General features: G+C 44.2%; 1 protein-coding gene across 4 annotated transcripts in view; it reads right to left on the reverse strand.

Moving 5' to 3' along the window:
* Positions 1–6474: 6474 nt before the first annotated feature.
* Positions 6475–12417, reverse strand: part of Dora (zinc finger SWIM domain-containing dorado) — a 53550-nt gene continuing 47607 nt past the window's right edge. For 2 of the 4 annotated variants that reach the window (XM_076383897.1, XM_076383900.1), the window contains 17 exons: positions 11830–12256; positions 11517–11768; positions 11100–11399; positions 10385–10996; positions 10129–10305; positions 9849–10035; positions 9580–9709; positions 9357–9513; positions 9083–9279; positions 8505–8997; positions 8291–8419; positions 8003–8216; positions 7621–7922; positions 7445–7549; positions 6987–7357; positions 6756–6905; positions 6475–6681 (listed from right to left, as the gene is read on the reverse strand). In XM_076383897.1, coding sequence (XP_076240012.1) covers positions 6615–6681; positions 6756–6905; positions 6987–7357; positions 7445–7549; positions 7621–7922; positions 8003–8216; positions 8291–8419; positions 8505–8997; positions 9083–9279; positions 9357–9513; positions 9580–9709; positions 9849–10035; positions 10129–10305; positions 10385–10996; positions 11100–11399; positions 11517–11768; positions 11830–12256 — 4270 coding nt within the window. In that variant the 3' untranslated portion in view covers positions 6475–6614. The remainder of the gene's footprint in view (positions 6682–6755; positions 6906–6986; positions 7358–7444; positions 7550–7620; positions 7923–8002; positions 8217–8290; positions 8420–8504; positions 8998–9082; positions 9280–9356; positions 9514–9579; positions 9710–9848; positions 10036–10128; positions 10306–10384; positions 10997–11099; positions 11400–11516; positions 11769–11829; positions 12257–12417) is intronic. The other 2 variants (XM_076383899.1, XM_076383898.1) reach the window with 2 other exon arrangements.

A 12417-nucleotide genomic window follows, 5' to 3' on the forward strand; every position in this document is an offset into this window, starting at 1 on the left:
TTGAAAAAGTGAGCTACGTAATAAAATTCTTCACTCACTTCACTTCCACACCACTACCACACGTCTCACACATCACTCCCATTTCACTCCCACTTCACACCCACACCACACCCACATCGCTCTCACATCACTCCCACATCACTCCCACATCACTCCCACATCACTCCCACATCACTCCCACATGACTCCCACATCACTCCCACATCACTCCCACATCACTCCCACATCACTCCCACATCACTCCCACATCACTCCCACATGACTCCCACATCACTCCCACATCACTCCCACATCACTCCCACATCACTCCCACATCACTCCCACATCACTCCCACATCACTCCCACATCACTCCCACATCACTCCCACATCACTCCCACATCACTCCCACATCACTATCTCACATATATCCCATCACCACCTTTTCATACCCGCCTTTATCGTCCCTACATCATTATTTAATCAGAATTGACAAGTCGCGACCCCCAGCGCTAGCAATGAGAACTACAACTAGAAATTTTATTTTTACTTACACCCCGAAACGTTAGATGGCGCCACTTGTCAATTCCTAAAATTTCCAAAAATGCTCCTCGCGAAAATGGGAATTGACAAGTGGCGCCACCTGGCGGAAAAACTTGGAACTAAAATAAGAAATGATATTTTTAGTTCGGCCCTGAGCCGCTAGATGGCGCCACTTGTCAATTCCGAAAATGCTGCACACGAAAATGGGAATTGACAAGTGGCGCCATCTAGCGGTGGAGACCCAGAACTAAAAATAAAATTTCTTATTTTAGTTCCAACTTTGTCCGATAGATGGCGCCACTTGTAAATTCCAAAAATGCTCCCCACGAAAATGGGAATTTACCAGTGGCGCCATCTAGCGGACAATGTTGGAACTAAAATAAGAAATGATATTTTTAGTTCGGCCCTGAGCCGCTAGGTGGCGCCACTTGTCAATTCCGAAAATGCTGCACACGAAAATGGGAATTGACAAGTGGCGCCATCTAGCGGTTGAGACCCCGAACTAAAAATATCATTTCTTATTTTAGTTCCAACTTTGTCCGCTAGGTGGCGCCACTTGTCAATTCCCATTTTCGCGGGGAGCATTTTCGGAATTGACAAGTGGCGCCATCTAGCGGGCAAAGTTGGAACTAAAATAAGAAATTTTATTTTAGTTCTGGGTCTCTACCGCTAGATGGCGCCACTTGTCAATTCCCATTTTCGTGTGCAGCATTTTCAGAATTGACAAGTGGCGCCATCTAGCGGCTCAGGGCCGAACTAAAAATATCATTTCTTATTTTAGTTCCAAGTTTTTCCGCCAGGTGGCGCCACTTGTCAATTCCCATTTTCACGAGGAGCATTTTTGGAAATTTTAGGACCTTTTGGGAACTGACAAGTGGCGCCATCTAGCGGCTCAGGGCCGAACTAAAAATATAATTTCTTGTTCTGGTTCCGGTTGTCACCACCAGAGGGCGCCACTCATTAATTCTGATTAAAAACGGCATTCACAGTGATATGAAAATGAAGATAACTTAACGCGAATCCGTGGTTTTGAGGTGAAGTGGGAATAACATGGGGGTTCAATAGAGTTGAAATGGAGTTGAAGTTGGATTGATGTGGGAGTGAAGTGGAGGTGAAGTGGCGGTGTAGTGGGGGTGAAGTGGAGGTGAAGTGGGATTGAAGTGGGAGTGAAGTGGGAGTGAAGTGGGGGTGAAGTGGGGATGAAGTGGGGGTGAAGTGGAGGTGAAGTGGGGAGAAGTGGAGGTGAAGTGGGATTGAAGTGGGGGTGAAGTGGAGGTGAAGTGGAGGTGAAGTGGGAGTGAAGTGGAGGTGAAGTGGAGGTGAAGTGGGGGAGAAGTGGAGGTGAAGTGGGGGAGAAGTGGAGGTGAAGTGGGAGTGAAGTGGAGGTGAAGTGGGAGTGAAGTGGAGGTGAAGTGGGGGAGAAGTGGAGGTGAAGTGGGATTGAAGTGGGGGTGAAGTGGGGGTGCAGTGGGGATGAAGTGGGGGTGAAGTGGAGGTGAAGTGGAGGTGAAGTGGGAGTGAAGTGGAGGTGAAATGGAGGAGAAGTGGAGGTGAAGTGGAGGTGAAGTGGAAGTGAAGTAGTGGTCATGCGGGGTTGGAATGAGCACAAAGTGGAATCGCAGGAATGCAGCCAAGGTTCTATATTGAGGTATGCAGATAGAAACTGTCCACTGGCCGGGATATTCCAGGAGGTACACCCTGTATAGAGATGTTAAGTAGGATTAAATAAAATAAGTTCAATTAATTGTGAAATCAAAAACTGTATTTCATTGAAGTGATACAATAGAAAGATAACAGACGAAGGACGCAATTAGAAATTGAAATTTATTCAATAGATATTATAATATATCAATATATCTACCGTTAATCAAGTACTGCAAACCAAATGAGCCATTTCATCGAATTATATTTATGCTTGTACGATTCAGAGACTTTTCCCTCGAGGTCGTTTAATTAATGTCGATGGCGAACCTCGCTATATTTCGCCTGGTATTCACTTATACATCAGCGATTAAAATCGAAGAAATGCGCGATACTCGTCCCGCAATGTACAATACAGTCCGTGAATGCAAGTCAGAAAAGACTATTAATACTACATAATCATTATGAGATCCGATCAACAGCAAAGAGTAAACTTTCATTCGCGACAGGTTCCATAGAACAATCTTACATGGTTTATCACCATTAAAACGCAGCTGTGAAGGCTGTAGAAATAAATCTTAAACCATACACAATTTTTTCAAGTCAAATATTTTCACGAAGCAGGAGAAAAAATTTTCTTTAAAAATGAACTTAATAATTCCAAATGTTCAATCAGGTTTCAGTTTGATGCTCCAATTATTTCTCGATATTTCAGCAGTTTCGAGAATCGCGTTCATCAGACCCTGTCGAGAAAAGAATCTATCCCCGCAGAGCAGCGCAGTTTCCTCTCGCTTGAGCACAGTGTCGCATATTTTTCTACACGTGTCTCACTAAACATCGATCAAAGTCCCAGAAACTCCCATTCCCTCAAATTTACAATATCCCGTGAACGGTCGAGAGCAAAGCCGAAATAAAAATCCGTTTTTGCTTTGTACAGGTCATTTTTATCCCGTTCAATGGATTGATCTGTAGAGAGAAAAAAGAATGGATCGTGCTTTCTTCAGCGCGCGAAGCTCGCTCGATCTTTCACGTGGCTGGAATTTGCACATCTATAATTAATGGTAATGCGATCGTTAATGTATGTACAGCGTTACAATTGTTCGGTTGATCGATAGTCCCTTCGCAAGACTCTTTAGCCATATTCTTGTTGCCTCTCTTCTATTTCTTCATTATGATCTGACTTCGACTATCGTTCCTCGCGTTTCTACGAAGCTAAATAGTGCAACTCGAACCGCGATTAGACTAGACGAAGGGTCTACGCGATAGCATCGATCATCGACGCCTAAAACGTCGATCTACTTGAATCATTATCTATCCAGTAATTAGCAGCGCGATAGCTATAAAAAAAAATTCATCGGGTGTAAAGAACAACACCCAGTGATATTTACAAACACCGAGTTCTTTAGACAGTCCGTTCGATCGCATTTGCATTTTAATCCCTATGATATATAAACGTATTGTATATATTTCTTTTTATCTGTAAGAAGGTCAGGTTCGAAGGGGTCTCTAATTTATTGATACCAAAAAGGACCAAATACTTCGGATTCAGAGGAAAGGCTTTTCTTTTTTTTCTTCGAAATTTTCTTCAGCTTTTTTTTCTTTCGATCAAGTGTAAAAATAGATATCTTATCGCCTCCCGATATAATCTCTTTATTCACTCGTCCCGCTTTTCGCCTAAAACTGACTGTTACAGACTGAAGTGTAGGAGATTCGAAAAATGTTCTAGGACCATCAGACCTGTTTCTTTTTCCTAAATTGTCAATCTCTAGCATCATACTTTGCAATTAATCTCTTCCTCTAGTAAGTCTTCGAAGTTGCAAGTTGCAGCCTCAGACTTGCGATCTCCCAAAATGCTCACAAACTTGCAATAATTTTACATAGAATTCTATTTATTTCTGAGGATCGTAGAGCATTGACCGAATACAGACGCGAAAGAAATTGGACTGCGATTACTCTTACGTTGTATCGAGTAGAAACGCGAGTAATTCTCACAACGGTGGTACACGCGTGAGCCTAAGCTTCAATTTGTTAGCATTCACTATCGTCGTTGAAGAGAACACGAAAGAACGGTTGTATCGAGCAAAGGAAATCTAGCAGTTCTACGATCGTCTCTAGGATCCGTTTTCTCCTCTTAATCTTTTACAATCGATCCTCGCAAAAGAACACCATTGTTCCCGATCTGTTTTTTCCCCGTCGTCACGCCCCCCTCGCTATGTGAAAAATGGTATCATTATTGCTAGTGTCCTTCCTAAACATGCTACGTAGGCTAGTGAGATGTAATCTATATACTCCTAGACGGATAAACGTTCTCGATTATATGCACAATATGCAGAGGTGAATCTAGAGCAAGTACTACGGCGCTTATGGGTCAGTTTTCCTTTTTGTTTTACGAGCTAAGTCACTGTATATTTGTAATCGTATTTATATATGTACACACGGGGCGGCTGTGAAACGAAATGTACACTCGAACGTCGCCACCCACCCCCAACGACCACCCCTTTAATGTTCCAAACAGAGAGAGACAAATATGTAGAATATAATTACACTCGTGTGTGTCCTATTGTTCTGCGATTATTAAAATAATTTTGTAGCATGTGTAACGACACCGTGTACGAGTAAGAAACGCAACACGCTCCTCCGATGACCATCGCCTGTGTAGTTAATTAGTGGCAGTGTCATTCATTTCGCTAATTATTCTAGATGAACGTGCTAAGCTCACGCTTACTTGAGTTTCTTTCGTTATTATTCATTGACACAGTACATCCATTCGCTTGGCACTATTTGGAACAAGGGGGGATGAAAATGATGGAATTAAGCAAAGAGAAACGAATTCAAGAAACGTGATGGATCCTCGAGGAATGTATAGTAATCTCGCCCGTGCTGCTTTTATTTTAGGAAATCAAACATGGTTCGAAGATTGCATTGTTTAAACGAGTATAAGGAAAATGTTGTGAACAAAACTGTGTACACTTTGTGCCGGAAATAAAATATATAAGGAAAATATTATTGCAGAATCCTTCTTTCTAGATCTTCGTGTGCAGAGGGTAGGCGCTACGTGGGCAGGTGGCTCAAAGTTCGAAGGTGCCATTGTCGGCTATAAATTTTGCTTTATTTGTATTTCAAATTACTTTAATTTAAAAATTACAGAGATCATTTCGTTTATGGATTGTCGTTAATGACAAAAAAAACGAGAATATGCTGCGAACGTGTATGGTATAATATATGTCTACAATATAATTAAAAAAACAGGGGAGAGAGAGAGAGAAGTGAAAGAAGAAGAATTGAAGAAATAAAGTATAGCTGAGAGTAAAAGTAAATGAAAGAAAGGAGAAACAGAGATTGAGGCGGTTGGATGAGGTATCCGGTCGCCATTTAAGAGAAAAATAAAATGGTTTTCCTCTATAAAAAATGAAACTTTTTTTCGTCGATGATATTTAAGTAATTATCGCTTATCGTATTGGATTTGATCTTATATCTTGTCGTTATATAAATAGACGTTATCGACATTTTCTCAATTTTCTTATACTCGTTATACAAAAATAAAATAAGACGCAAGATAATTCATCCTATCTATGAATGAAAAATAAAAATTTCCTATCTAATCGCGGCTAAAGACTGTTCGAGAGTCTTAACTAAAGAATGAGAAACGATTTTCCACGTTGCTTGAACCCAACGATTCTCGTCGTGACATCCGGTGATGACGGTAAACCTCGCGCGGGGGTCCGAAGAAACCTGAATTTTGATTTAATCTTTCTCAAATATTATACATCGCTTTCTGCAATCTCTTTTTTTTATTTTCTATGCTATATTTCCTTGTCCTTCTTTCTGATGTAAAAGAATGTGGTGCCTTCAGCGAACAACGTACGCGACGAATGCATTTCGTTCATGCTTCACGTACTTCCCGGAAACGGTCGGTGTAACAGTGGAATAATATGTAGTGTGTATACTGTGTATGTGTACGTACATTCATATACACATACGTACGTGTGTGTACAAGTGTGTTGAATTGTAAAACCTGACGTCTTCCTTGCTCTGTCATTCACACATCATTCACTTTATTACAAGTAACCATACGCTCTCAGACACATTAGCTAAGGGTCAGAAGAATCATGTCCTCGTGTTCAGTGGTGTCGATCGTCTTTCCGCCCTAAAAAAGAAAAGATGAGCGATCGGCCGTCCCTAGCCTTGATGGTCCAATGGTCGTTCGAGGTCGACTGTCGACGTGGCTACGTTCGTACGTCGACAATGCATGTTGTGGAGATCCTGATCTAGCTTGTCGAGGGTAGCCAGCCCGTGAACGCATACGACGCTCGGTGGACGAGAATGGCAGGGATGATGTTGATGCTGAAGCACAAGGGTCGTTGTCGTTGGTGGAGGAGATGGCGACGGCGGCGGTGGCGGCGGGGGATGGGGGAAGGGGGTGAGCAACGTCACGTCTGGCTCTACTCTGTGTCATTTGCCATTCTGTTGCAGCGCTGCGTTAATTTGTGCCCACAGATCTTTATTACAGGCTTGAGATCTGGAAACAATTATGTTAATACATTAAAGCAAAGACTGATTCCTATAAATACTTTCATTTTTTCATTTTAGTACCTTTTGATCGATTGTAACCATTCCTTGAACTGAACATGGCCCTCTGGAGTGAGATGGAACGCTGCCCTAGCAGCACGCACGACGTTTGCGAAATCCTCGTAGTCCCCCGTGGCCAAGTGATACAGTTTCTGATGCATGCACTGAATGTACCTGTAATTTAAATTTCAGAAATATAAAATATTTTTATACATAGCGCGGAGGGTGTTAGGTTTTAAATTTAAGGGAACTAACATTTGTTGGCACTTGTGAACAAGTGGCGCCAGAAGAGCTGATCTCAAGTGTTGAAGCACGAGAGCAGGATTATTCCTAGCCAAGTAGTGCGCCGTTTCCAGTATAACGTCGTGGAGAACAAAAGGACTAACGATGCTGTTCACTGTGCAGATGCAGAGTTGATGGATATACTGTGTACCCAGACGTTTCGAGACTCTCAGCAGCCATTTCACGTCCTCTCCATACGGCGGATTCCGCGCGTACTTTGCCTGTGGTCTGTCGTCGTGCACTCGTCGGGCTAATGTTTCTAACGCCAGCATGCCCACGCGATACGCGGCAACTAGAGCCCGAAGCTGCTGCTGGCTGAAGGGTTGGGTTTGTCTATGAACCTGCTGTAAAAGAAGAACACCATTTTATTGTACCAAAAACGAACGGCTGAACATCTTCCTTAAAATTTCATCCAAGGATGTTTCGATTACCTGAGGCTGAGTTCTTACAGTGGGTATTATAGATTGTGCCTGCACTAACGCGGATCCAGGCATGCTGTTCTGTCCAGGAATAGGCCCCGTTACACCTGCTTGCACCTACAGGACACCAAATCACACTTTAATGCTACTGATCAAGGAATGGCAATTAAGTAAAGTGAAATACCTACGTTAACTGGCATAGGCTGTTGCATGGTGAACAAATGATGAGTTCCTGGCTGTGGTGGCGGTTGCGGTGTATAGTATTGCGGCAGAGATGGCGGTTGCGTGGCTTGTGATGGATGGTGCGGATGCTGGGGATGCTGCGGATGGCCCGGATGAGGCGGGAATGCCGCGTGATACATTTGCATGTGCGGTGGTGCTGGAGGCAGAGTTAGCCTATGCGAAGGCATCGGTCCACCGAACGTTGGGATGGAATGATGAGGATGGTGCATGAAACTGTAAGGACCTACTGCGTATGGCATGCTAACTCCTGCAAATATACAAAATAATTAACAATATTAATGATATTTCACTTATAGAATCAGCAAAGTGGAAAAGTGATAATATTACCCAAAGGCGCCAAGGTAGTTATAGTTGGATGTGCGGGATAGGGTTGAGGAGGTGGCTGTGTACTGGTCACAACAACAGTTTGAGTTGGCCCAGGCATCATTTGCCCACTGGTCATGTCTACTGGAGGACCAGGTTCCACAAGAAGCACTCCATTCAAATCCAATTGCAAGGGATCGTGAGGCATATCGTCTTGCTGCTCCCCACCAGGAGTGTGCTATTAAAAAAACCATAATCAATATCGATATCAAAGAATTTATGATACCAGATTCATCGCGTGACAATACTTACCCTAAGATACAATTCGTACCAATATTTGGCAACCTGGAATAATACTTCTGGATACACGCCACCACCCTTCGCTGTGTTCTCCACTGTGATGCAAGCTTTTTCCAACATGACATCGCTCTGCTCTTTGCACTGCAATAAAATAATGCTTTTGTTAAGAAACTTGACAAGAAGACTATCGTAAAAAGTGTGTACTATAAGCAAGCAGATTCATTACCTGTAAGATCGCTCTCTGCACTTCGTTTGGATTCAGCGCGTGAGCGTGCGGCAAACAAGACAAAGCCAGCTCCGCAGCCGCTCTGACCATGTTAGGATCGCTTCCTCTGGACGACTTGTCGGCTATGCTGACAGCTTCCGGTGGCGTGAGGTGTCCCTCCCAGCTTTCGATAAGGAACCAGATCGCTGGTGCTCCGATTTCCATCGCCTGACCAGTTATCCAAGACACGTGGCTTGAATAAGTGCGACTGAGCCAGTTTGGAGTCACGCAATTGTGCAATCCTAGGGCGTATAAACCCAGCTGAAAGGCGCACATGTGGAGAGCCCTGTGAGGACCATGGTGATTTTGGTTCGTCGAAGCCTGTGTGAACAGTGACGTAGAGCTGTTGCCACCAGCTTTCGCCAGAACTGTTTTCGCTAGCTCACACATAAAGTGTGCTCCTGCTTCGGATGGTTGATTCGGGATAGAAGGATATACTCTCTTACTCTTATATCTGTAAAAAAATAAAGATTGAAAAACATAGAAAATGGTGTGTGATTATTAAATTAAGATATCTGTCATGAAGACAGAAAGCAGACCTTGTTTCCTTAGTTCTAGTAGGCACAGGTTGTTGAACGATCTGCGGTTGCACCGTAAGTGCACTCATACCAGTTTCTAGTTCCGCGCTAGTGCTACTGTGCGGTCTACTGCTGGTACCGACAACGCTATCACCGTTTCCAACGTCCGTTCCAGCAAGGGGAGAGGAGCATTCTTCGTCGTGAAGGTATCTTATCATCTGTAAGGAGTTGTACTTCTTAAGAAAATGAATAAATTATTCAGTGACTGAAGACTGTACAAAAGTGTAATACTTACATCGCTCCTGGTTGGAGGATTCGAGGTGTAATAGCTGGGAAGAATTGGAGATTTGATCAGCTGATGAACATCTCGATCTAACAATTTGTCCATTATTCTCGCGACTTTTGTTGGCTCGTCTTTATAGTGAACGAGAAGTGTAATTGCCAAATCTCCTCTGTGAAGATTTTACCGAATTAATACAATGTTCTATTAAAGTACAGCAAAGGAAATGATGAAGTACCTTTGACGTCGAGTGCCCTCACAAAGAAGCGGATGATCAGCTTCACTCACGTTCGCTTTTAATCCCAGAGCAGCGACAGCCGCCTCGAACCCGAGATTCTCGTCAACGCCTGTGGGCACGTGTTTTAGTCCTGCGAATCATTCCACAATTTTTTACTTTCTGTTTCTACTACTTAAACTTTAACTCTTTGTTGTCTGAAAAAATTATTCTTTACTCCAAATATCAGATCATGCAACTGTTCAAACTATTTTATGATAAAAAGAGCGTACTTAGTGTGTTAAGGGCATCGAATATGAAACTAGCCAGCATGATCGGGAGTAACGCGTGACCTCTGGAACGCAAAACTCCGTCTCTCAGTTGCTCTGCTCTTTGTTGAACTATAGCCAACTCAGCTGGACCTAATGGGATCTTTTTTAGAAGTCCCACTAGTTCGCTTTCTTGATGAGCCAGTTTCACCTGAAAAGCAAAAACAAAAATTGAAGTGCTTTTATATTTCAAGGAAGAGCCAAGTAAGAAGATCTATAAGTTTTTAACATATATCTTTTTTACCTCTAATGGTTTAGTATTAGCAGGCGGCCTAGCCATCTCTAAGCCAAAGAGTCCTACTCTGAAAGCCAGATTGTGACATTCAGGATTTTCCGCGAGAACTGTGCATAGAAAACAACACTTGGCCAGTGTAGCGGACGCAAGGCACGTAAGCTGATGGGATGCTGGATTTACTTGTTGCTAAAACAATTACATAATATATTATCCAACTTCTTAAAAGAGATATCATCGCAGGAAGTAGTAGAACCAATATATTTACCTTCTTCTTCTTCCCTTTTACAGGCACAGGAGGCTCATCGATCATAAGATTCGGTGGATTCGCCAATAATTCCTCACCAAGCTTTACACCTAGAATACAAGCTTCTTTCGTGTGACCGTGAGCGTACAGCCCCTCCGCCCTAGCGAACAGGATGTCCCATGGATCTTCTGTTTTCGTCAAGTTGCCTAACACTGTGCTCACATTTGGAGTATTGTTCATTTGCGAGTCATTCTTAGGGTCTTTACTAGAGGCACCATTCGCGTTCACCACAGCTTTAGGATCGTAGTAATAAATGTGATACTCGTCGCCAGATGGACTATCGCTACTCGACGAGGAACTCTCGTCCTTGGAAGGCCTTCTGGAGGGATCTTTCTCTTGATCTGACTCCTGCTCGCTTTTAGAACTATTCCCTTTCGGCAACACTGCACAAGGTTTCTCCCGGTAGTCGAGATTCGTCCTGCCGCACTTCACGCCGCAGCCAGCTTTGTTATTACTACTATCACTACTATCACTATGCGTCTCGGACGAGGCGTTTGAGCGGTGCTTGTCCGAGTCTTGAGCGTTCTTCAAGCTGACGTTGCTATTGGACGATGACTCGCTACCGCCACCCTCCTGAAACACACATTGTTGAAACCATTTTCCAACAGACCAGTGGCTATTAGAAAGTCAAGGAACTTCCATAACTTCAAAGAAATCAAATCACTCTGAAACGAACCTGCGAATCCGTGTCCTCAGAATTATTTAGTTGAGCGCAACTTCGTCTAACAAGAACTATATGAGGCTCGGAAATGTCGGGCATGTCTGTCTCGTTCTCGCAGAAGCCCTCAGAACTAACGCTGCTCCTGTTTCCGTCACCGCCACCGCTTCGCGAACACAAACCAGGACGACAGTCTCGTGGATTCCATCCCCTTCGATCCACGTAACAGAACTCCATGAGACCTAACTTCAATGGTCGTCTTCCGTGGTGATGAGAAACTGGCGGCTGACAATTCAACACTGCTGCACTTGAGTTCACCTGCACTCACAGAACCATGGAAAATAAATCTCCCTTTCTAAGAAGCTTTAGATAGCCTAGACATTTTATTCAAGCAGAGAATCGACCTGAAGAAGCTTTCACGTTCACGATACTGACCTGGTTCACCTCGGTCCTAGTATCACCGACATGGCGGAAGCAGGTGAATGGACAATGATACATGGGATTGCTTCCGGCAGTGTACGTGATACCCGGCAAGGTGTACTCCTCCCAATCTAAATAGCACGCCTCGAGGGCAGACTTGAACCCAGTGAAGACCGCTGTGTCATTCTTTAACGAATCCTTGTGGCCGCCACTGTTGTTTCTGTTGTGTGAATTGTGCGTCACCGAGCTGCCCCGACTTTTCGTCACCTGTAAAACAAATTACACATAGAAAATACCCAAACTAATGATCCACCCACGTGTTACCCACCTTATCTATAATCTTCATATGCCAAGTAGTGAACTGATTATGCAGCATCTCTCGCTCAGCCGGCGACAGGCCAGGGTTCAAAGCAGCCAGTCTCCAGAGGACCACGATCTCGTCGCATAGGGACGAGCAGGCATGCTGAGAGGCGTGGACATTACTGTTCATGTTGTGCTTCCCGCCATATCCGGTCCCATTGAGCAACGCGACCTTGGTGTTAAACCACCAGACCAGGATCTGATCGCAGGCCATGCACTCCTCCGTGATGATCTCCAGTAACGGTATGGCGTTGCGGTCATTCCGCTTGAACATCTCCCGCACGATCGACAGCAGGTTCCACATGCCTTCGGGCTCGCGGCCTCGCAGCGGTCGCAGCAACGAGGACCATTCGGCGGCTGCAGGAGGCGCGGTGGTGCTCAGGTAATTAACGTCGCTGTAATTAAGAGCGTCGCGTGTGTGAAACCTCGTGAAACGACTCGTCGACGACGACGGTCGATCGATGCCGTGGCAACGCCAATCGTGCGTGCTTTTCCGCTCGGTGGGCCGAGTAATAGGCCGGATTAGCACGCCAGTTGCCACGGCTTGTTGCCTGGT

This window comes from Calliopsis andreniformis, chromosome 8 (genome assembly GCF_051401765.1).
Source record: "Calliopsis andreniformis isolate RMS-2024a chromosome 8, iyCalAndr_principal, whole genome shotgun sequence".
NCBI classification, from domain to species: Eukaryota; Metazoa; Arthropoda; class Insecta; order Hymenoptera; family Andrenidae; genus Calliopsis; species Calliopsis andreniformis.